This window comes from Dromaius novaehollandiae, chromosome 2 (assembly GCF_036370855.1).
Source record: "Dromaius novaehollandiae isolate bDroNov1 chromosome 2, bDroNov1.hap1, whole genome shotgun sequence".
Classification (NCBI taxonomy): domain Eukaryota; kingdom Metazoa; phylum Chordata; class Aves; order Casuariiformes; family Dromaiidae; genus Dromaius; species Dromaius novaehollandiae.
The window spans coordinates 110,827,167-110,851,863 of record NC_088099.1 but is presented as its reverse complement, the minus strand read 5'-3'; the positions used below and the strand labels follow the sequence as shown (position 1 = coordinate 110,851,863).

The following is a 24,697-nucleotide window of genomic DNA, read 5'->3' as shown; positions in this document are numbered from 1 at the left end:
ATGAGAAAAGCTGCACTTAGATAACTTAAAAAAGTGAATAAATCTTGTCAGGTCTTCACCAAAGTCCACCTAGTCACAAAGCATCTTTTAAGGATCATATCCTCTGCACTGCATAATCTTTTCTTTCCTAAGGACAGTCATACAGCTGTGATAGCTATATATTCTTTTTGTTACCTCTATATAACTTTTTGTTACAGGAAGATTACTTCACATGGTCACACAGGGAAATGGCACTGAGAGCTTTGGCACTGTATTCTAAGCAGATAGCTTTCCTTGGGAAAATGAATGTTCAAAGAAAGACATTTGCATAGAAAAGGTACTTTAAATTTAGGCATATTTTACTGATATACTCGTGCAGAACTTTTCTGCAAAGAGACAGCGAGAGAGAGACAGAGTGCCAACCTCTGCAGCATACAGTATTTCTTATGTTCCTGAGGCAAACTGACGGCTCTCAAACATTTAAAGAGTCAGCTATCTGTATCCTCTCTGTTTTGTGCAATCCCCTGCAAAATCCAGGAGTGATTCTACTTTCAGATGTAACAAGCAATTCCTTGTGCAGATTAACAAGCTAGGTAGAAAATTCAGAAGTACCAACTGACTTTGAATCCCAGGTTGCATTAACTTTCAACACAAAGAAAGTCGTCTTTGTTAGTAGTATTTGTGGCAGTTTCATTAACTGTCACGCACTGAAAATTCACCTGTTCTTCTCTGTGATTAAATTTAAAATTAGTAGTAAGGTTAAATTCTAAGAAAAAATAATATTGCTTTAATATTACTGGAATGCTTATCTAGCACATTAGCCACTCTTCTTTGTAAATAAAGGCCTTGGTTTGTAAGCAAAGTTGGAAGTTTTTTTGCTATGACTTGTAAACATTAAGTTAATATGGTCGTAATTAATTTATATCACTTCTGTGCTAAAAATGTAAACTTTCAAAATGTGATTAAGTGACTTCAGCTTCCACCACCAAAGGCAAACTAACTCAGAGTACAAAACAGAGAAAATCATAATGTTACTGTCTCAGTTCATGGGTTGCCCACATCTTCAATATTATGTGCAGTTCTTTCCCCCTCCCCCAGGAAGGATTAAAAAAAAGAATCAGAAAATATTCAGAGAAGAAAAGCTAAGATGATTACAGGAGTGGAATGGCATTCATGCAAAGAATGACTAAGTAAACTAGGACTTCTCAGCTTGGATAAAGACATGACAGGAGCCAGGGTGAAAACAAACACAAAAAGATGGCACTGAAAGTAAGGAATAACAGATTTGCTGAACTCCTTGCCAGAGGACATAATAGATTCTAAATTTTACATGATCTCAAGGGAAGACTGAAAAAAACTAATGGAAAAGAAATCTATTAAAATTTGCTAAATACGTAGAAATCACATCTAGCTCAAGAAGTCCTGAGGCTGGGGAAATGATCAAAGAAAGAATCCTACTTTCACCCTGATCTTACTCTTCCCTAAGTGTTCACTTATGGCAATGACTGGAAACAGCATACTGAGCTGAATGGTCCTTTGCACCGACCCAGGACGGCTCTTTTTAATCCTCTTATATTCTTAAGCTGACCCTTCCTTCCTTTGCATTCAGTAGAAAACTTCATTTGCCTTCACTGAGTGTTATATTATGTGGTTAAACAAACAGATCTTTGTAATACTTGAAATCTTATTTATTTCCAATTGATGGCCTGACAGGATAATTTCATTTTGGGGGAGAGATCACTGATAGAAAATCAGGTGTTTCTCCTTAACTTCTCTTTTGCCTTCTCCAAGCTACTAAGTTGGAGCAGAAATGTCAGCAGCAACTTGGTAGCTATGGGGCTACCAAAAGTATAGCCCTAACTCTTCTGTGACAGTGAGGGTGTATGTGGTTGAGGAAAAATGGGCTAAGAGCCATGTCCCTCGGACCTGTAATCTCTGCTCAGTTTATCAAATGGATTAGAACAAATAACTGTAGGGATCTCAAGAGCGCTCTTCTTATACCCACTGCTTTTGCTGCTGGTCCAGCTGTAGCAACAGAAGGCTTCAGGCAAGAAGGGAAGAGCTGGCTCGTGCACTTATAAACAGGTATACATCAGCTTTAAGAGCCAGAGTGAAATGCTACTCAGTTTTTAAATATCACTTACTCATTCAGTCTCTGTGGACTGACTTCTGAAAAGTCAGTATCAAATTTGGTCAGAACAGCTATAATTCCATGACTGAAAAACTTGTTAAGAACATGGAAATTTCACTTAGGACCTTTATCTTGAACCATGCGGCTCAGAATTTTCTTTATCAGGTGACCTCATCATAAGGCTTGTGATTGAAACCAGTAAAACACTACAATTGACAGGACAACATGGCTACAGATATGGATTCAAGAGAATTTAGAAAGGATTGCTTCTTTGATAATATCTCAGCCCTCAGCAGGGAGTATATATTTTTCGGACAGGATGCAGGCATGCCATTTTACACAAGTATATGTTTTCCAGTTCTCCCAAAAGGCTAGGCTAATTACTCTTATCTAGCTTGAACAATCATTGCAATTTCAGCTCAGGATTTTTTATTCATGGTATTTTTGTCAGTTTGATTTCCTTGGACAGCCTTTATATGACATTTTCTAAGTAAGTTTTAATCTTATTGCTGATCTAATATAACTACATCCTCAGTTCTGGACAACTGGCCTGTATTGAAACTCAAGCAGCATTGTGTGTTCATGCAGCAGAACCCCCCCCCCCACACACACACACACACAAAAACAAAAAAGACAGCAGCAAAGGCTATTATGCAGTTTAAAAGCAGCAAGAAAATAAATTGATTAGAAAAAAACAACAATCTATTTCTACTTGCCTGAACACCTTACCTTGACTTTTTAACATATTGAAATGATATTAAGAAACTGTTTTTCAGTTTCAGTGGTTTAATGTGTTGGGGTCATGCTTTGCTGTTGTGGTCTGTAGAACAAGATTCTTTCATTGCTGGCAAAGTTCTCAGGGATATGACTACATTATCAGACATGGAACATTACTAAGGTTCAGATTTTGGGTGCATGATCTAGCCATGCGACAGAACTGGACTTGTAGATTGAGAGAACCTGCAAAAGTGCCCTAAACAGAACCCAGTCCCGGCAGCATGCTACCAGGTGTTTCAGCACCCAGACCTAGACATAGCCTAAGATATCTGATTACTCACAAAACCATAATAGGTATGATAAGCAAAACATCCCTTATCATTATGATTTCAATCAGGTTTTCAAACAGAGCTATAAGTCTAAATCTTATCAACAACTTGGCCTACCTTTCAAACCTGTGGTAATTATTTTGTTATCAATGTTTTTTTCATTACTCAGTATCCAAAGCTCTGGCACAGGTACTCAGCTAGCTTTTGCTCAGCTTTTAAAGAACGATCCAACATCCTTCTTTGCTTATTACCCAAACACAGTACCTGCCACAGTACCTTGTAAGAGAACAAATTAGTACATAGTTCAGGTGCCAGCCAGTATCTTCCCTCTGTGCTTCTGATCGCAGGCTGATTACAAAAAACTAACGAGAGCTTTTATTTATTTATTTAAATGAACTGAAGCCAAAATACAGAAAATAGAAGAGGTTAAATCTTTAAAAAGATCACATTTCCCTGCAGAAATTGGGCTGCGAACAGTTTTTCTTTTTCAATTACAGAAAGGAAAGAGGCAGGCGAGGGGGGAACATAATGCATTATAGAGGCTGAGTTCTGCAGTAGCTGTCTTCTGGCTCATCTCCCAGATGTTATGCCATCCTGACATCAACATAAAGTCTCTGTCCCACACTGACATTTCTTCTGCAGATAGAAGGCTAGATCCTCAGCAGCTATAAATCTGCTCAGCTTCATTATCTTCCACGACACTTTGCTGATACACAGTGGTAGAGTGTCAGACACTTAGGAAATGTGCCCTCTGCTTGCTTCTGGAGCCCTTTTCTCAGATGAAAAGGTGCTTCTGTTTTTTTGAGGATTCAGCTACATTCTAGCACAGATTCCTTCCTGTGATATTCTATGCGCCTTCCTTTTTTATCCTTTAACTCTTTTCAGAGACAGCTGCCTTCGGCTTGCTTTCTTTTGCAGATTTCCGTTTGAATACTCCTTTCGTATTTTGTCTTATAAAAGTGGCTTCTTTGAGCTAAGCCACAGATCTGAATTACTGTGAGCCCTATCGAAACATGACATTGCAGCAGTTCTATAGATGCGAAATAAGAATAGTGTGTGTTTGGGGATCAGATCTGTTTTCTGATTGTGAATAAGAACATAGGAAAACAGGACCAGAAATGCCTCTTGGGTCAAGTACCTCTCCATCTTACTACATGCAGCCATAGTATAATTCTGTTCATAAGCTATAAGATTTGTTTTAGAAAAATTCCTCTGTGCAGTTCTTTCCACAATTCAACTCTTCTCACAGTTAGAAACAAAAACTCCCTATGTTGATTCATGAAAACTTTCTGTCAATCTTTTCTTTGCCAACATTGTCCTTGATACACCTTGCTGATGCAAAACAGTTCCAGCAAACTGCATTAGAGTGATTTACGCAAACTATTGGATTCTTACAGGATCCATTCTTAAATCAGCACTTTCCTCTGGTTATTTCAGTAAGTATGTGTCAAGCCTTTGTTTTCTAGCATGCAAGTTTCTTGAAGAGAGCCTTCTTCACTTTTGTAATACTTTGTAGATGTAAAAGTACGCCAGTAAAGTGGTTCTCATGGTGGCACTGCCAACTAAGGCCCTGTGTAGACAGTAGCAAAGCTTTTCTGGTCCTTCGATATGGAGGCTATTGCACTGTTCATTTCAGAATACTTTGTGAAAATACAACGACACTGAGATGCAATAATGAGGGCAGGTTTGAGACAGCAGCTCAGTTAATGGGTTAGGTTCTGTAACTTTGGGCTGTGGGCTAGGTTTTTTGATTAAGTTATGAATTTAATTACATTTAATCTAAAAGCAAAACGAAGTCAGAATTATAGTTTTCATTAACCATGACAAACAGATGTAAGACTGTCTCTTGAACTGAGCAGCTATTTCAATGTATGATTGAAATTTCAGTGCTGTTAATGGGTTTCTAGCAGAGAAAAATATAAATTAATATACAGCTGCTCAGTGTTTATTCATAGAAAAAAAACCCATAAAAGTTAAATGACAAACAAAATTGAAAACACAAAGAATACCAGTGAAGAGACATAATAGGAGTTTATTACATAAAATTATTTTGCTGCAGTCTAATTTCATAGCACTGAGACAGGAGATCTAGAGATTTTGCAAATGACATTCTGGTTTTAAAGTATTTCATTTGAATTGCTTGGAATTAGCAAAGCTCTTCTCACCCACTCTTCCATATTATTTTTCAGTAGTTCATGGAGGTGCATATTTTATTCACCTACTCTTAATGGAAATCTGTGATTAAAAAAGAAAAATATTAAAACCAAAACTAATTTTCAAGATATTATATTCTGAGATCTAATTTGTCATTAAATAAACAACACATGATGCCAGCCATTTTTATTTTTGCAAAAAGTGCCTAAGTACCATTATAAAATTAAATGAGTCTTCTTTATAGAAACCAATCATGTTATCCTCCTTTGTGAAAGGATACCCATGCTGCACGCTAGCTAATTTAGAGAAGTGGTTTGAATATAAGCATTCCTGCAGATACCTTTTAACTCCTCTCACTTTTGCCTCCTTGCAGATGGCTGGACACTCCAGTCCCATACGAATTATTCATACCTCATCCCTTCGTCTTGGTCCTCTCAGGCTGCCACTGCCTCTTCATTCACCCTACTTGCTTCCCACCTCACCTCCCCACTGTCAGCATAAGGCTTGAGCTCGATCTCGTATGTGCCATACTGGTACGTACATTGGCATATTTCACTAGTTCAGAACCAGTGTGTTAGAGATTGCCAATGACAGGTTTCACCAGCATGGGAAATGTGGAGCCTAATCCCTCCTCAAGAGGTCTGAACAACAGCAGTTCTTTTGATCACTGTCTTAATTGCCCAGCCTTTATGCTGACTCTAGGCACAGCTATCACACTGAACCAGGATTAAAAGCTGTGCAGATGTCCATTATCAGCTCATTCACCTACTTTTTAGTTGTGCTGTGACAGGTACTTATGGGCTGATGAGCTGAAACATTTTGTTTCTTATATTTCAGAAAATAATTGTTTCTGCTAGATTTTGAAATACATGACTATATCCGACACCTGAACAACTCCAATCTTTTAAGAGCATCAGTCAGGCTCATGGAAATCATGGGATTAGCTCATATATTATGCAATTATAGGTAATTTATTTACTTTTTTTAAATTATTCCTCTTCTTGGAGTCTGTAGGGTACTCACAAGTAAGAGATTTTCAAGATCTTCTCTGTGTCCTAAAAAGAAGCAATAGGCTTGCTCTAGTTTATGTTTGTTGTCTGTGGCAGCGCAGCAAGGATAATACTCCTGAGGGTCATCATATTGTATGAACGTTCTGGCATATATCCTCTCCTCTAGCTACGTCCTCTGTGCTTCACTGTGCCGGCAGCAGGGAAAGACACAATGCGAAAACTCTGCTAAGTCTTCTGATAAGGAAAGAGATCTCTGTTATCACAGACAATAATATGCTCTGTGAGCATAATTAAAAAATATATATATATATATATTTACTGTGTACTTTTTGGCAATACTAAAATGGAGCCAATGAAAAGCTCTAGACTACAGTCTATGTTGCCTGCCTTTTCTGCTAATGCATAACCCAAGCTAGCATATAATCGTATTTTCCTATAGCCAGCAGATACTGACTGCAGTTAGAAATATGTTCCCAGGTATAATGCTATTCTATATACATTCAGGAAAGAAAAGTAGTTACTAGGAGAGCCTATTATATATTGTGTTGTATTGATTAAAACTAATAGGTTTTTTTTTTCTTGAGACAGCTGTCATATCAGCATCAGGCTGTCATAGCACGTCCCATTGTTCAGTCCTAACAGGACAACCACACAATAGCGGAATAAGAAGTCATATTGTGCTTTGAGATTCATGGTTTGAGAGTTAGAATTCTCATTTCGATATGAAAAACATCTATTTTTGATACATTAATCTCCTAGGTAAAGATTTTAGGCTACTTTTGCGGTTATTTTGCTATAACAGTCTAATGGCACATTGTTGTTAAACTGAAATATATATACATTGTCAGTCAGTATTGAATGAAAAATACAAGTAATACTCTTGAGTCTCAAAGAGATGTCTAATATGATGTGCTAATGTAAAATAGATTAGTACTTTTAGCAGGATCTCTAGAACGCCCATCACCAAGGAAATGTTTCTATTTAACAGGATTATAGAGATTTGAGATATCTCTGATGCTATCTTTTCAGAAAAATGCATTAATAACTCTAAAAGTCAAAAATAAATATTTAATCCATACAGGCCCCTATGCTAGAGACATTTAAACTAGTTTAACTACCTATTATTTCAATTCAATTCTCCTTGACCAATTAACTAAATTTATACCTACTGAAATAAGAAAGGAGTAGCCCTTTTTGAAATTTGTCTGTCTACGAATTTTGCAGGGCATAGCTAAGCTAATTCACAGATGAGCTTATTCAGATGAGTGCATTTGTCTCTCAAGAGGAAAGCAGAATATTTCAATATTCACTCATTAATATTTGTAAGAATATTTGTAAGTGGTTTTTTGTTTGTTTGTTTGTTTGTTTGTTTAGCAGTAAAGTGGTGTGCAGTGTTTGGCAGTGTGCTAGTGATAGGATTTTGCCTTAGAACAAGAAACTTCATAAGTTGTTGGCCACTCTTGCCACATTTGAAATCACAAAGGTTAAGAAAAATTTTCCAAATTTGTGGTTTACCACAAAATTCCAGTTAGGAGACATTCATCAAAATAATAAAATGATAGTAAAAAATACCAATATAATCAATATATACTTCCTTTGATGAAAGTGCTGGGCTTTTTTTACATTTGTTTCATTTTAAATAGAAACAGTTGTAATTTGAACATAAATGATGTATCGACAAAGCTGCCAATCAAGGAAATAAGATTAAATTCTTAGGCTTTTTTTTTGCTGGCACAAGAAAAAATTTTGAAGGTTCCCCCCCCCCAGTTTGTAACTATGGACATCTTTTATTTTCTCTTCCTCATTTGTGACTTTAAGAAATTGTGATAGATTTCTTCTCAAAATGGAGGGGGAATGCCTGCAACTATTTCTCCTTTCAAACCACAAGGAAACAGCAAATAAAGAGTTTGTCCAATTCACTCTTGATAAACTAATATATATTTTTCCAAAATAAATAAATAAAGGTTCTATAGGGAAACTACACAGAATGAAGAAGAATAAAAGATTGTCATAGTCTCAGAACACTTTCAGTTGAAAAAGCCATCTTAGCAAAAAAAGAAGCGCTTCATTTGCAAGGAAAACACAAGCCACAACCTAAACATTTCCCAGTGAATTTCATATGTCACAGCCTGTTTGATATTCTAAATTCAGAACTTCACTGTAATTGCTTAGAGCCTTCATCACCTTAACATCTCTCTGCACTCCACCACATACATTTCATGTGTAAGCCTTAGCTCCACACCACAGACACTGTTTGCTTTCCAGCGTTCTGACTCCCCCCACAACTTAGCAGGACATTATGAATTTGATGAAATGCATGTGTAACATGGATACTGCAAATGACTTCCTGCTCAAAGATAAGCTGCCTGTGATTCAGTGAAACAGACTGCGATTTGAACTATTTAAATTCAGCTTAATTTAATTAAATTACTCCTATATAATTATCTAAAAGCCTTATGCAAGTTGCTAGATTTTTAATCTCTAAGATATGGGTGTTAATAGGTATTTTATCATTTAGACTATGAGATCTTTAGAGTTAGTGACCACTTCTCCCATTGCTCTTACACCTAATAAAACACCTGTAAAGTTAACAAAAAATGAAAACAAAAATCTAGTGACTAAATCTTCATCATTAACATGATAAAAAGCCCACAAGTACAACAGTAACTGCAAGGTGTCTAGATATGGATAAGTACCTTTTCATGAGGTTTTTACATGTGCTTTCAGTTGAAAGCTGTTTATGTATCTAGACGATTCTGTTCCAAAAGTCCAACAAAAGTAAATTCATGATACTTGCATCTGTTTTGCAGGATACATTATACAACATGAACAGAAATATTTTAACAGTACACTGAACTATATGACTGGCATAGGAATAAGGGCAGCTCTGCTAAACTGACCCTAGATACATATTTTTTTACTTTAACAGCTCCTGAATATCAGGGTTTTTTCAACTTTAAAGGGGAATGGAATAATAATTTTCCTTTCGTTTTCTGGGTGCTTTTAAATCAAAAAGAAAATCATACCTCTATGCCTTTTAGAGGCACTAAAGCAAGGCAGATTATTTGCTGTTGGTAACTGTATCCTTAAGTTCTAAACTTCTCAGGGGAGATTCTGCAAAGGATGCTGTGATTCTATTGCTACGCACAGCCAAGTGAACCACATGCAGATGAAGCAGATTTCTTGCAAACATTTAAAACAATATGTGAACAATGAACAAAGCTCTTGCTTTATCGCCTAAGCTGCCGCTTTACTAATCATCTTATTCACCTCATGTGTTAAAGGTACTTTACACCTGGCTATTATCAGAGAAACATGGAATACAAATAGGTAAATTCCTATACACTGAAAAACACTGAAGGCAACAAGATCATTCATTATCTAAGATTTGTAAATGCACCCTGGAGCAATTTAGAGGCACTGACACATATTCAAGTTACAGCAGTTTAAAAAATGCTAGTACAAAGTTATGGTACCTTCATGTACACACATTCTTATCTTTCAGCAAAAGGAAGGAAATTCAGTTTAGCTTAGCCTGCAATTAAAGAGGGCCATGAAGCGCAGTAGACTGAAGAATAATGACAGCTACACACATACTTTTAAAGATCTTGTTAAGAGTCTGGCATAATTAAGACTAATCAAGAGTATTCTGATTGTCTAATAATGTTCTTAAACATTTTTTTTTGTCTTACACATTTCCACATTGCCTGCCTCCATTTTGCTCAGCAACAGTGCAGTCCATTCTTTAACATTAAACAATTCTTTATTACAGATGTCAAGATTTTCTTTCAAATGTGTCACAAAAGCTGTAGTTGAGAAACTGTCAATATTGAATACATACCCAGCAGGTAAAGCTGCACCTCTCATTGAAAAGCATTCTTTGGTGCCAACAATGTTGTTATAGATCCATACTGGGTAATAGGTATCTAGTTACAGATTAAGAATACAACAGAATGTCAGTGCTTTGGGAAAAAAAAAATCAAAATACATACAAACAAAAGTTCCTTTTAACTTATTTTTCCTTCAGTAGTCTTAAGATAATTTGAAACAGACAATGTTCACCTGATCAGTGAAAGTGGATAATAAAAGTTTTTTATTCAGGCATTCATAGTACATGATATGGCAGCTCATTAAGACCTAAATATTCCAACACTTATTCAAGCCTATTCTCTTCAATGGCATAACATTTCTTTTCTCCTGTTTCTCAGTTCATCTCTGTGTATCTATCACACTCCTCACCAGGTCTGAGATTATGTTTCCTGAAATCAAGTGGCGTATGTAGAATGTGAGTCATGAAAAGAATAGACTGGAACATCCTGAAACACAACAGAAGCTTCAAGAAAATGTATCATAATGAATACTTCAAACTAAGATTCAGAAAACATAGGAAAAAAATCTATTTCTAGGCAAGCTGTAGGATAGAAATACATAAAGGCCTGAAAACAAAGAAAATACAATCAAATCCTCTCTTAGAACAGCAATTAAGAGTGAAAATATTAACGGCTTTCTCAGAAACAAATGTGCATATATTATCTCTGACAGCCTGCATTTTATCACGCTGTTGGCATTAGTTTCCTCTGAAATCTGTATGCTAGATCTTTTCACTTTGAAGGACTTCTCAGAAAATAGTTCAAGCCAAATATGGTCAAAGAATTTGTAATAGACAGAAACATTCATTTATACCACACCTAGATGCTCCTGCTGTGATAGGCATTCTCCATGTAACTCCCCCCAAAAAACAAACTTGGGTTCAAGATTCAGAAGACAAAAAAAAAAAAAAAAAGAGATTACTTGTGGGAGTGCAGTGACAAGACCTAGGATAAGCTACAAAGTGTAAGCACATCCCACCCACCAATTAGAAAATAAGAGAACATTCTATTCTGCAGCAGATAACAAGCAAGGCACAGAGCTATCACAACATAAAACCATTAAAGCTGTTTTATCAGAAAATATAATCTCATCAAAATTTTAAAACATGCAAACCTTTACAGAAAATATAAAAAGCCCCTTACAATGTGCTGTAGTTCATAGGAGAGGTAGAACCATGTCTTATTCTTGTTCATATGTTTTAAGATATATCCCAAACACTTCCTGGTTATATAAATGAACAAAAAAATCAGTTAGTTAAAACTGCAACACTCCCACACTGGCTGCAGCTCAGATACATCTGCAATGGGCTCTAGCCCTTTGCAGTGTTAGGATGCTGAATTGCCTGTGCCTCTTTTTCTGATAGATGCCACCTGTATCAGCCCACAACCAGCAAGACAGAGCCAGAGAGCTTCAGTTTCTCCAGATAACTTGATCATGTGTGTATTTTAAATTAAACACACCAGAGAACATTCATGGCTGGTGGAACTTGTCTACCTATACTTTTAAATGGCTAAAATGGTCTCTAGGCCAAATGTCATTCTTCCAAACGAATCCTGGGTCTAGTTCAGGAATTAGAACAGGCCCCATTTTAAACACCAGTTTGCATACAGCCACCCTGTTTAGAGGCTAAGGTTATCAGAAGTACGGACTGGACCAGTTGTCCAGTTCCAGAGAACTTTCCTGGGCAATTTTAATTTATTAGTTCAGATGAGAGCAGAGATAAAACAGAGATAGCTTAAAGAATAAAGCAATTTGGAGATAAGCCTAAAAAGGGTAAGTTGCTACCCATTACCACTTTAGCTTTTCTGTTCTGATGGATCCATACGTATTGCAAAACAGACAGAAGATCATTGCTTTAAAGTTTTGATTTGTACAACAAATCCATTTTTCACTGAATAGGCAATCATCCTTTTCCAGGAATATAGCTATTTTGTGATCTTTTACTTAACACCAAATATACTTACTGTGCATCTGAGGACAGATTCAAGACCTGCCATCAATACTTCCTGAAAGATAACAACTGTTCCATATTTAAAAACAAACAAAAACAACAGTATCTTTAAAATTTAAATATGTAAACTGACTACAAATCACAAAGACTGGTAATATCCCAAATGGTGAAACAATTTAAGAAAAAAGCATAACACATAATTACTATTTTATTAACAATAGTTTTATTTTATGTATGATGTTTCATAAAATTTTCTATGACAGTGTATGCACTAGAATTGCTCAGCCACAGAAATCCACTTAGACACAAAACCATACACAATTAAACCCAAATTCACCCCACTTTATTTTAGACCTTTTGGCGGGCATCTAAAGGAAGAGTTTAATCACCCTAGGCTTTTGAGGACTTACAAAGAGATAAGTAATGTCTGATTTACCTCTGAAGATGCTCTTTCCATTGATTCTAGAGTGACAAGGCACCTTGATTAGGTGCCACAGTTAAATTACCTAATGTGAGATTAGATGAATTTAGGTCATGTTCTTACACACCACAATATCTTTCTCAGCAGAGGCAATAAACTAAATGTTGAGGTTATACCAGCATAAGTAAAAATCTTTTCCACTCTGAAATTGTTCTACATTTAGACAAGTGTGAATGAAATCAGACTGTCTTTGTTTTCCTACATCACATAAAACTCTCAGCATATTGTCAGCTTCAAAGATGTATAGTTTAATTTAGAACTGAATCATCTCAATAATGTGAAATAGCACTTTCCCATTATTAAATATTTTCTGAGAGAGCACAAGATTACCCATTCACATCCTTTATAAGAATACTGCAGATAATGTATCAGCAAATTTCTACTCACTAATGAAAATCAAAGTCCTGACATTTGAAACTGTTCTTCCTACATTATTTAAAGCATTTGTTTATTTCTATACTTCATTTCATGAATTTAAAAATTTATCAGACAGCCTACAGGTAACTTTGATTGGGGTTATGGAATAATTCATATTTTTCACACTATTGAAATGCATTTCCTTTCCTCATAATGCTTCAGATATCAAAAAGAGTAATCTTGCATGATCATTTGAAGTATTGACTTCCTGTAATTTCTGCTTTTCAGAAATATTCAGGATAGGTAGATGATAATTCTCTAGAAGGTAACATTTATTTACAGAAGAGGGAGAAAAATCCCCAGATAAATCATTTATACACCTTTAAAACCAGCTAACCTTGTCTCAGAATGATTAATAAAGAATGATTTAGAGACATTTATTTAGTCCACGAAATTTTGCATAGCTCCTTGCAGAAACATATAGGATGGCATTTTGGCCCTGTTGAAGTCAATGGTACAACATTCATTATGGTCAGCACGACAGCATTTTACAGATGGCTCAGTTCTGAATGCAGCGCATGATATTCCACACACAAATTAAAGTGTGGAAATGGAATCTGAGACTATGAGAGTCTCCAGACAGACCCCTAACTCAGAAAAACAGCTCGTTCATGATAAAACTTAAAACGTTTTAGTCCAAACCAAAACTAAAAGGAAGTCCAGAGAAAGGAAGGAATGCTTATGATGGCCTGATCATTGACAGTTTTGATCCAGTACTTATTCTTAGAGAGAACAGCAGTACGTGTAATTAAAAAACAAGGTAAGCCAATAAATTATTTTTAAGTCTCCTCAAATAAATATCACAGACTCTTAGCTATAAAATATTCTAATATATGGAATCCAACAAATGGATGCTCACAAGAGGGCTGTTTTTTTGTAAACTTACAGATATATAGATGTACTGTATTTTTATCCTTACTGTTGAACTGTGCATTTCAAACATTTTAAGCAAATACTACTACTACATTCCAGATCATGTTTGAACATGTTGATCAAAGATACAGTAACACCAAGATTAATAATGAAAATAACTGATGATCAGGAGGGGTCAGGGCTCTCCTGGCTTGTCAGATCATGAAATTTCAATTGCAAGTAAATCCATTTTTACAGTTAACAAAAAGAATTTGATCCAAGACAGCAGCTTTGCAAATCAGTTATTACTTGCTATCCTTATAAAACCTGAAGTGCATTTTTTGCTTGCTTACTCTGCATTCTAACACTACCAGAATAATATTAGTGTCAAGTGCTATATAAGTTAGATATAACTGAGGATCTGATACATAAATTCAACTCTGGATCCTGCAAATTAACTGTCCAAGTGCTAATCTAGGAGAAGACTAAGCCAACTGCACGCTAATAGTAAGAAAGGAACCAATCTGACGACGATACTGAGGCTCATCTCCGCAGACTTTGCTCTTGGAAAATCCATACTGGGAACCATAGAAGCATTTAGGTATGTTCAAAGACTGCAGATTCATGCTATTTGACAGAACTGTGAAGGCCAAGACCCTCGTGCCTCTCCCCAAGGCCCATATCACTTAGTTACAGAGTAAATAAGCAACTGAAATGTTTTCCTGGCATTAATTTTTCTTGGGCTTCCACATGTGCTTCTGAGAAAGATATTTAAATAAAGCCTTAATTTTTAAAATATTAAATGTCAAAATCTTAGCTCTCTTGTAACGTGGCAGCTCAGGTTATAATACAGCACAAACAAGCATCAACATTTAAAACAGGGAGAAATAGGAAGCAAGTTTAAGATAAAATATCTCATGACCATCTTTATGAAACTGTATCTGTAAGTGCTAGAACACTCTTCAATCCAACGTACCTAAACATACATGCTTTTCATAAAAATTTAATTTAATTCTCAAGTTTTACTGAAAGTCTGAAACATGTTTATAAGGAGAAAGGAGAGGTTAATGTCTGTGCCTGCTCAGTGACTATTCTTCCTCTGGATGCTAGTGATAGAAGCAGATTTTGTGAATAACTCCTACAACATCAAAAATCATTTCATACTGTAAAATTTCATTCACCTTCATACAGTGAGCCATACTAGTTTCAATGGGAATGCTTGCATGAGAAAAAAAAAAATCTATTTAATAACCAATCTCATTTAGGATTAGCACAGACAGAAAACCAGAATTTATCTTTAATAGAGAAAGGCAAGTTTTTGTTTATTATTAATTATTACTACCAGGCCTTTACAGTATTCCTACTTCTCAATATCACAACTGTCAATTTTATTCATAAATGAAATGGATCTTGCAGCTAAAATTTATTCTACAAAGTCCTAGATCTAGATCTGTTAGTGGGCATTCTCTTCAACAGTATGAATGCTTCTTCAGCTTCCTGTTGTCCGTGTCTTGGGTTGCTATTAATACAGGTACAAGGCCCCAGTTTCAATAAAAAGTCAATCAACTCTACAGCTAGGATGCATCTGGTTTGGTATTAACTTTGATCAAGGAGTCATGTAACGTATCATCTAAAACACAACAAAACAGCTATATGATTAAAAATTACTTTGGGACTTGCCAGACCTTAGGTTTTCCTACCCTGTTTTTTTAGACACTGCTTTTCCTTCTACATATATTTAGCATAATGTTTTTACTACATTTGCCCTCGCAACAAGATCCAAAAATAAAGAACAGAGTTCTCTAGTATCTTATTATATCTGTGTAAGGAATACACAATGCAACCAAATCTGAATAATAGATTATGCATACTTTGACTCTGGAAAGTACAGTACAGAAAATAAATGGCTCCTAAATCCTGCATTTAACAAATGACAACAGTGACTTTTATTATGGACATATATGCACGGGATAACTTGCATTCTAAAAATAACAGAGATGACCCTGCTGAAAGATAACCTTGTCCATCCTAACTTCTCAGAAACAAGCAAAAAGCTGGTTTATCGTCTGTTGTTATGTTTCATATAGCACTGTTAGGAAGGGATTTAAAGGTCTCTTCCTACTTCCACAAACACACAGTCACTCTTAATTCTTACCTAAAGCTGTCCTGAAACATCTGAAGGGGAAAGGCTTTTTATTTGTTCTAATTCTAGAGCATAAATCATGGAAATAGAAAGCAAATGCTGGGACTTATTCTGTCAAGTACATAAAACTGTATAGACATCAATACAGTAACTTTTACATACAACCAAAAATGGCTTCAGAGACAAGCCAACTTGAAAGATAGTTGGAAACCAAAGTTTCACTAACATGTCAGTATACGTTAACATGCTTTAATATCTCCTTTGACTTGACATTCCACCTACCAGAGGTGAGACCTAGGAATGAAAGAGGAAAAAAACACAACTGCTGCTAGTCCCTATTACAGTCAAAGTAAAATGATAGCCAAGTGAGTCTTCAATGTATCAATAGCTTTATCATGCTAGAGGTCAATTTTGACATAATAATAAATGGCTGGGAAAGAGCTGTTTTCATCCAGGTCATAATGAGAGATCACAACATGCTGCAAAGGACATGAAATGTATGTATGGGAAGAGCAAGAAAGTGGGGTAGGACAGAGACATAATAAAGTTGGAAGGAAAGGCAAGAACTTCATTGTATTAAAAATCAGCAAAGATATCTGCAATCTGCAGGGAGGAACTCACTACATTTTTGACATTGTCCATCATCCAAATAAATAGTAATTACTCTACACACATATTTCAAGATAATAAACCAAAACTCCGATCCCAGCTCCCAAAAACCAAATAAAGCGTATTTCAAGACAATTCCATTTGTAATAAAAAACAGATGGTAAAGGAAACAGATGTCTCTCTGTGATTTGATTTACACATCTGCAGACATTTACAGTATGCATGCATTTCCAAAGAATGCTGAGCAAGTCAAAGTAGGAAACTTTTTTAATGGGCATGCACAAAGAGCATGATGCAAGAAGAAAATGAGCTGTGACTAACACACAAACCTATCCCATCAAGTTTGTTTCCAAACCAATATTATATTAGAGCACCATGTTAAAGAAATACCAATCATGTTAAAATCAGCAGACTTTGGAAATAGTTTACTGCAGGGAAACATCATTTAAATGTGAGGTGGTGGTGGAGGGGGAATTTCAGATTTTTCCTCTCTCTGATAGAAGACCTGAGGTTAGCAATGGTTGCCCAGCAGAAATCCACTGTACAAAGAAGCAAAACATCCCTTAGCAACACAGACCTGGAGATTTCTTTAAGGTCTTCTAAATCTTAGATTGTCATTTTATGCAGACATCAACAATACACCACTGACAATGACATTAAATATTTGCACTGGCCTCAGTGAAGTTCTGCACAAGAATCAGCAGAGAAATGTGTTACAACAAAGAAAGATTGAAGAGACTCACAGAAAAAGACAAAATCCTTGCAGAACCCCTTAGCATGTACAGGATAAAGCTGCACTGGAAGCAGAGATGTAAACAACCTTGAAAATTAAATGAGGTTGACATGAAGATGCAGGTCAAAATTACACAAAATCTTCTCCATATTTAATTGCTAGTTTGGGAGATGTTGTTGGTTTCTTGGATTGTGTCCCATTCCTTTTTTCTCCAGATAGTTTACTTCAGGCTCACAAAAGGTACCACTTTCTCAGGCCTGGAGAATGAAGTCTTCTCTTTAGTCAAAGCACAAAACCCCACAGAAGTGGCACATCTGAGCTGAAGGAACCATATCACATAACAATACTTGATATCCATGTCCATTCCAGTCCTGGCCCTCTCTGCTGAGACTGTCAAAAAGGAACTAGATTCACTCAAATGCTCTGGCTGCTTTCTCTCACTGAAGTGGGAAGAACTGAAGTGGGAAGAACTGAAGTGGCAGAACAGCTTTAAAACTGGGCTTATGGTTAATTTGCACCACTATAGTGAGAGACAGAATGTATAAGCAAACCTGTCCAAGGGGTCTAATTACCACCATTGGGTAACTTGGCCAATACCACCAATTTAATTTCATATAAGCCACCATACAACCATCAGATGAGAAGTACTTTTGGGAACTAACCACCTGGGCTAGAGTCAAACCGGCAAGCTGAAGGTGAAAAGCTCCATATCCTATTACTAATCCCCTGAGCTATATACTCCCCAGCTGGTAGTTCTGTAAAGGTTCACACAGCTTTATTTAAAAGGCAGCAAAAGCAGATACAAGTTAAAAAAAAAAAGCAAGAACAACTATCTTTTCATAAAATAATCTCTCTGAAAGTAGCAGGCTGTACACATTTTACAAGAATAAACAAGCTTCTCTAATTCTCATCCACAAATTTGGAGTCAGAGATCATTAGTGCAAATTCCTGCTGACCAGCAGCATTTATTCTATAAACTTTGGATATCCTAAGTGGTCCATAAGAGAACAACAGATATCCTCAATCAGTCTAATCTCTTTATTGGGCATGTTTTGTTTCCAGGCATGAATGTTACTTGGTGAAATTTCCCCTTCATAAGGAAGATAGAAAAGACTGGTAGAGGTGGCAAATAATATTTGGTTTAAGCTAGCAGGAGAAAGAGGAACACCAAGAAAGGCAAAAATCGTTTCAGCCATCTTCTGAGGAAAGTTTACAATATCTTCAAACTTGAGCAGCTGATAATTTGTTGGTAGCAGGTCCCCATTTATTCTCAGTGCCGCTGCTGTGTTTGCTAGCCATAAATAGGACAACACAGAAATAGCATTTGAATTAGAATGTGAAAGTTCTTCTCTTAGTGATTCATATTCAAAGGCATAGCCTTCATTTAAACTACACTTTCCTTTACCATTTTGCCATTCAAACATTGCAGCTAGGCGCTGTGGAACATTTTTCAAGGAGTAAAGGCTTGGCTTATTTTTGTACAACATTGAATAAATCCATGCCCGTGGGTCCCTTACTACATATAAAGCTCTCATTGAAGGTCCTAGGATTTCCTGAAAGAAAGGAAGCTTTAATGTCCAGCTCCCACTACTTAAACTGAGAACAGGCCGTGCATTAGGATAATAGACAAGGTGCCTCCTCAGTTCCCTAATATATTCAGCATCTTTATCTTGACTCGTTCTTGCCCTTCTTCTTTGCTCTGACAGAGATTCTTTCCTTCTGGATTTTTTCTTTTTGTCCCTGCTTATGGTAGAATGCTGAGCAATTTTACTTCTGCTGGCTTCATATAAATTAATGTTTTGTAAGTGTAACTTTGTGTCTTGAACTAGAGACTGGAACCACCCTTGCAGAAGTCGAAAATGGCCATTCTGGACATCGGAAACCTTCCATTCACACGGATCTACAAAGGAATCAATCTCAAATTCAGTCTCAGGAATTTCTAGATAGGCTGTAGGTATCCTGATGTATAAGAAGTCACTGCTATTGAAAAACAGCTGCTTTAAAATTTCTGCACCAGAACCGGGAAGTGAAGTAATGATAACATCTGGCAAAACAACAGGGTTTCCTTCTAACTGTTTGACTTTATTGCCTTTATCATGTTCTAGCCTTGTCATGTCACTGCTCCATTTTGCACAGATGGGCTGCGTACAAGTGCTCCACACATCCACCAGTTCAATAAGCCACAGAGTGATAACCAATATTAAGATCCAACGCAACATTTTACTGAAGGAAATGTAAAACCGCCACTGAAAAGCAAGTATGACCAAGCTCACACCCAAAATTAATCCTGCAATTATGTTCACTTTGAATCCAAATGGGAAAACCATACTATTATTTTTTATCTGTTTTTTCATAGATTCAGTACCTAAACCAAACTTGGTCACTTTGTTTTCATGAACTACTTTGGCAAAACCACCGAATCCCAAGTAACTGAATCTTGTCTTTAAATCCTGATAGTCAGTCACAACAGATAAAGTATTTTCAGTGTTGTTGACATTGAGTGAAATCTGAAATCCAGATTTTGCATTGTCAGTGAATCTGCAGTTAGAAACATTGACATATGGGCCATAGAAAAGGTAAGCAATCCTCATAAGTGTGGTTTTCATAGAAAAGGTAACATTTACAAACTGAGTCCATCGCTTTTTGAACTCAGCAGCTTGTTCTGCCTCTTGTATCCTAGCAACAGGACTACTCCCATGATGATCAAACCAAAACATCTTATAGTGGGCATCCCACACATCCATCATAGCCCCATTGTATTTATTCTTAAATTTATAGGGTACATATTTAAAGTCAATGTCAAGATTATGAAAAAAGGCACTGACTGAATTAACAGAAGAGTCTTCCTCCTTCTCGATATGGTCCACAACTAACAATGTCTGAGAATTTAAGAGTAACAAAATGCGATACACACTTTTCAATTTCATTGCTGATGTGTAAGCAGATACTGCCTCACCACTCACAAACATCATGTCCTCAGACTGGGAGGCTGTTATAATTTCTCCCATTGAGTCTCCAACCTCATCACCAATCCACTTCAGCCACTGGGCACACTCACCAAGCTGCCCTTCCCAAGGCTGGTTGCACTGGCTTGTAGGAGATGGGGCAAATACCAACACGTTGTTCAAGTGGCTGAATTTAGGCCCATAAAGAGCCTCAGATACAAATACCTGTCCATTGGGAGCAAAAGTGAATGAGTTCTGATCTGGATGTTCATGTCCTGGATTGAAACTTCTCCACCCATCAATCCAGGCATACGGCTGAAAGTGAACAATATCATAGACAGCACGTCCACCGAGTTTTCCAGACTTAAAAGACACAAAGGTGTTTGTCTGACTGTTTGGCAATCCAGCCCCATACGTAACAACTCCCCAGTTAGGAAACACATGCATCTTAGCAGTGCCGTAGTCAGGAGGAGGCTGAGGAGTGAGTTCTGCAGCAAACCATATAAACTCAGTGTGCAATGTGCTCCACCTCTGTGCAGTGGATGGCACCATTGGCCCATCTTTGGGTCTGTGTTTTCTGATTTGCTGTGCCAGCCAGTTGCCAGCTCCATTCTTCATGACAAACTTATCCAAGAAAACTAGCTGGCTCTCAGGACCATAAAACCAGTTGTAATTAGAATCTGCTATGCCCACCGTCCTCTGAAAGCCTGGTAATAGGGTGGCATAGTAAAACCAAAAGTGCATTTTGAGCCAATTATTCTCCAAGTTGTTAATACCAAAGTGGCGCTGGGCCAGGAAAACATACTGGGTCACTGACTTGGCTGTGTAACTCCCATAAGCTACTCCCTCATCCAGAGATCCATCTACAATATGATTGAGCAGAAACATTGTTTTCTCCATCACATCAACAACAGTATGTTTCCAAATATTTGCCTGAGGTTCCTCATCCACACCTGTAACTAAGGCCCCAGTAAGCAAAGCGAGCATATTAGTTGCTTGGTGATTATGGAGAAGTTGCTTTCCCCATGCACGAACTTTTGAGTACTCATACATTTCCCCACTTACAGACCGTATCTTCTCCAGGTATTTCTGTCTTCTCACATTTTCCAGTGAATTATACAAGAAGTCAAAAGCAGTGGCAAATCCTGTTAGGGAGTGACCAAGTGGCACTTCATCTCCAGGTGCATTCTCAACCAACCAGTTTTTGTAACCAGCCATTCTATCCATATATTCTAGAACAAAATCAAATGCAGATTTATCTTCGGGGCACAGCAAACAATAAAATGCTAGAGGTGGCAGATTGTTACCATAAATCTCATTCCACTTTGCAGCAAAATCAACATGCTTGGGTGGAGGTAGGTAGTATAATGGGTTGGACAGCATAACTGTCACTGCACTTCTGATAGCTCTAAACAGATGCAAATGGCTTGTATGAGCCTTCTGCCTCAATGCCTGGACATCTTCAGCACCAAAATACAAGCTTGGATGAAGAACAGTTTTTCTCTGTTTCTGCTCAGCACTAAGATCTTGCAGTTTCTGTTTCCCATACCAATCTACATTTTCTATGAAAGTCACCCAGTCAGAGTAATTGCTTACTGATTCTTCAAAAGTGAAGACAGCAAAGATCATTAACGCTAGGAATAAGGTATGTCCTGTAAACATCAGAGCCATGATCCATTAGGCAGTTCCTTTCCCCCAGGCATGCATCACCTAACAAAATACAATATTCAGATATGAAACTTTGATCCAGTTAGTTAAAAAGAAAAAAAAAACCTTAAGACATTTTTCTTTTTCTTAAAAGAAAAGACTTAGCTTTTACTGTAAATTCTAACAGATGCTCAGTTTACTGGTAATCTGAGGTATGACACTGAAAACAGTGTGGCTGTTGAAAAGCTAAATCACAAGTGCCTTGTCTGTTCACACTTTTCTCAAACACAGCATTAAAATATGAATACTAAAACCAGAGGGAAAGTAATGAGATTTTTCACATAAAGCACAGGTTGACAATACACAGTAAGAGACTAAAACACTGTATTCCTAAGCAGAAAACTGCGGAAAAACTTGATTCTTGATTTGAAAATAGGAATTAAGAGTCAGACATTTACTTTTTTAAATCTTTCACTCGGGTCAAATTCCACTTCTATGGTTGACAAAAAAACTCCACTGATCACAAAATCATAGAATTTATTCAAAACAATGCTTTGTATTTGTTGATTTAGGGAATTTACAGCACTTGGAAAACAGAATCAAAAGTTTAAGTTACTCTCTTCAGCCTTCCCCATATCTCTATTTGTATACATATTCTTTCTGTCATATTTTTTCTCTTTCTCATGGGAGGGTGGAAGGAAAAAAAAAATCAGAAATCCTCCATTAGCTTCTTTTGACGAAACTGCAGTGTTTTTAACCACTGTTGCCCTGTTTGTGAAAGGTGTGTCTGAATCAATAGTCACGGAGTATCGACATATTTTCAAGTCTTCTTCCATCTTATCTTCAGCCAATGATGCCCAAATTTTGTGTCTGCAATTCAAATAATCCTGCACCTCCCATTATGAAGTAAAATGGAAACATACAAGAGAGGCAGAAAGCCACTACTTTTTGCTAAAAGAGCAGTTTCGGTTTTTCTGTCCACTTTGCAAGTTGTTTCTCTCTGTGGAAACACAAACAGAAGTTCTCTGAAGCCATATATGTGTCAAAACATACTTTGCAAGTACTTAAATCACATAAAATTTCTAACTTTTAAGGAAAGATGACAGTTAATATACTTTTTTTAATGGAAATATAAAGCCACATTTCAAAAGTTCCACAAAATTTATCTTTGGCAAAGCAGGAAATCGGGTTGGCCACTTAAGCTCGCTTTATTTCACCTTTTCCTGAGCAGCTGCAAGGTCTCAGGGTGGATTTTCTTGTTACACTTTCATGAAATTACCTAAGCAAACGCACCTGAAACACACCATCAGAATTAAATGGAGGTCTAGTTAAGAAGAATCCTAAACCTGTGTGATTCTGCCGTCCAAATGACCAGGTGAAGACGGCGTGTGTGCGGAGGGGGAGTTAAAATCAACCACCAACGCACGCCGCCACCGTCACCACCCCGCAGCCCGCCACGCACCCTGAGGGCGGCGCCGCCGGTCCCCCGAGGAAGCCGTTAAACCGTCCGCCGCGCCGCCCCCGCCCTCCCGCCGCCGCCGCGCGACCCGCTCGCAGCCGCCAGAGGGCGCCAGCGCCCAGCGCCGCCACCTCCCCGGGGCCGAACAACTTGAGCAAGTTTCGGTTCGAGCCGCGCCCGCTCCGCTCCGCTGTAACGGCCGGCGGCGGCCCTTCCCCCGCGCGCGGCCGCTGCCGTCTCCTCACGCCCTGGCTTCCCCGAGTTTCACCCTGCCTTACCCCAGCGGTGCCTGGCGATGTCCCCCTCGCCGCGCGGGCGGCGCCGGGCCAGACCCGGCCCCGGCCGGCGGGGGCTGTGGGTGGCGGCGCGCTGCCCCGGCGCCTCTCGGCTCAGCTCAGCTCAGCTCCGGCCCCCTCGGCGCTGCCGCTACTTTTCACTCGATCTGGCCGCAACTTCGTGTCTCTGCCCTTCTCCGGAGTTAAGCGCGGGGAGAGCTGCTGCGGGGAGCGCCGGGCAGAGCCGCGGACGCCCGGCGAAGGAGCGGGGAAGCGCCGCAAACTCGCGGAGACAGCCCTGGGGCGGGGACGCGGCGGGGGGGGGGGGGCAGCCCCCTGCAGAGCAGCGATGCGCCGGTCCTGCGGGCTCCGGCAGCACCCGCCGCCGCTCTGCTTCCTGGCGGCTGCGAGCGCCCGTCTGCAGCACCGAACCGAGCCCCAGCGGCGGCCTCCACCGCCGCCCCTGCTGCCAGCGCAGCGCAGCAGCCGAGCCCGAGGGCAGGGCCGGGCCGGAGCGGGGGGGCGGAGCCGCGGCTGGGGCTGGGGCTGCGCCGCCCGGCGGGGCTCCCGCCGCGGGCTGCGCTCCGGCAGGCGCTGCCCCAACAGCGCGGTGAGGCTGGGGCGCGGCGGGGAGGGTTGGCTGCCGCGGGTGCGGGGTCACGGCGGGGCCGGGCCGGGCAGTGGGAGCCGGCCGACTGCGACTAGCAACTTTATGAGCGCTGAAAAAATACATGAAAGTGCCCGTATCGCCGAAACCGGTGTGCGGCGTCTGATCTTGGAGCGGCCCCGCTCTTTATAAGTATCTCCGCGCGCAGACGCTGTGTTTTATGCGATGCATTAAAATGGCTCTTACTCAGCCTTATCTGAAGGCTGCTGAAGTAAAATACGAAACCTTAACGAGGTGTAAAAGCCTGTGCCCCTCAGCTCGTTCGGGGTGGGTGGTGTGGTGGAGGCAGCACGCACTGGGGCCTGGGGTCCACCCTCCCAGATCGAGA

General features: G+C 38.7%; 1 protein-coding gene across 5 annotated transcripts; it reads right to left on the bottom strand.

The window, feature by feature from the left end:
• Nucleotides 1-5,168: 5,168 nt before the first annotated feature.
• Nucleotides 5,169-24,282, bottom strand: DSEL (dermatan sulfate epimerase like). Of its 5 annotated transcripts, none has more exons than XR_010387883.1 (3): nucleotides 23,706-24,282; nucleotides 6,334-22,968; nucleotides 5,169-5,391 (listed from the first exon to the last, which is right to left on the bottom strand). XR_010387883.1 is itself a non-coding variant. In XM_064507155.1 (2 exons), the coding sequence occupies exon 2, from the start codon at nucleotides 21,990-21,992 to the stop codon at nucleotides 18,342-18,344; it is 3,651 nt and encodes a 1,216-aa protein (XP_064363225.1). In that variant the 5' UTR covers nucleotides 21,993-22,968; nucleotides 23,706-24,282; the 3' UTR covers nucleotides 5,169-18,341. The 5 variants fall into 5 exon arrangements, 1 of the variants encoding a protein (XP_064363225.1); XR_010387882.1 differs by having other exon boundaries at nucleotides 5,169-6,554; nucleotides 10,162-22,968; XR_010387884.1 differs by having other exon boundaries at nucleotides 5,169-10,636; nucleotides 11,333-22,968.
• Between the last annotated feature and the right edge of the window lie 415 nt (nucleotides 24,283-24,697).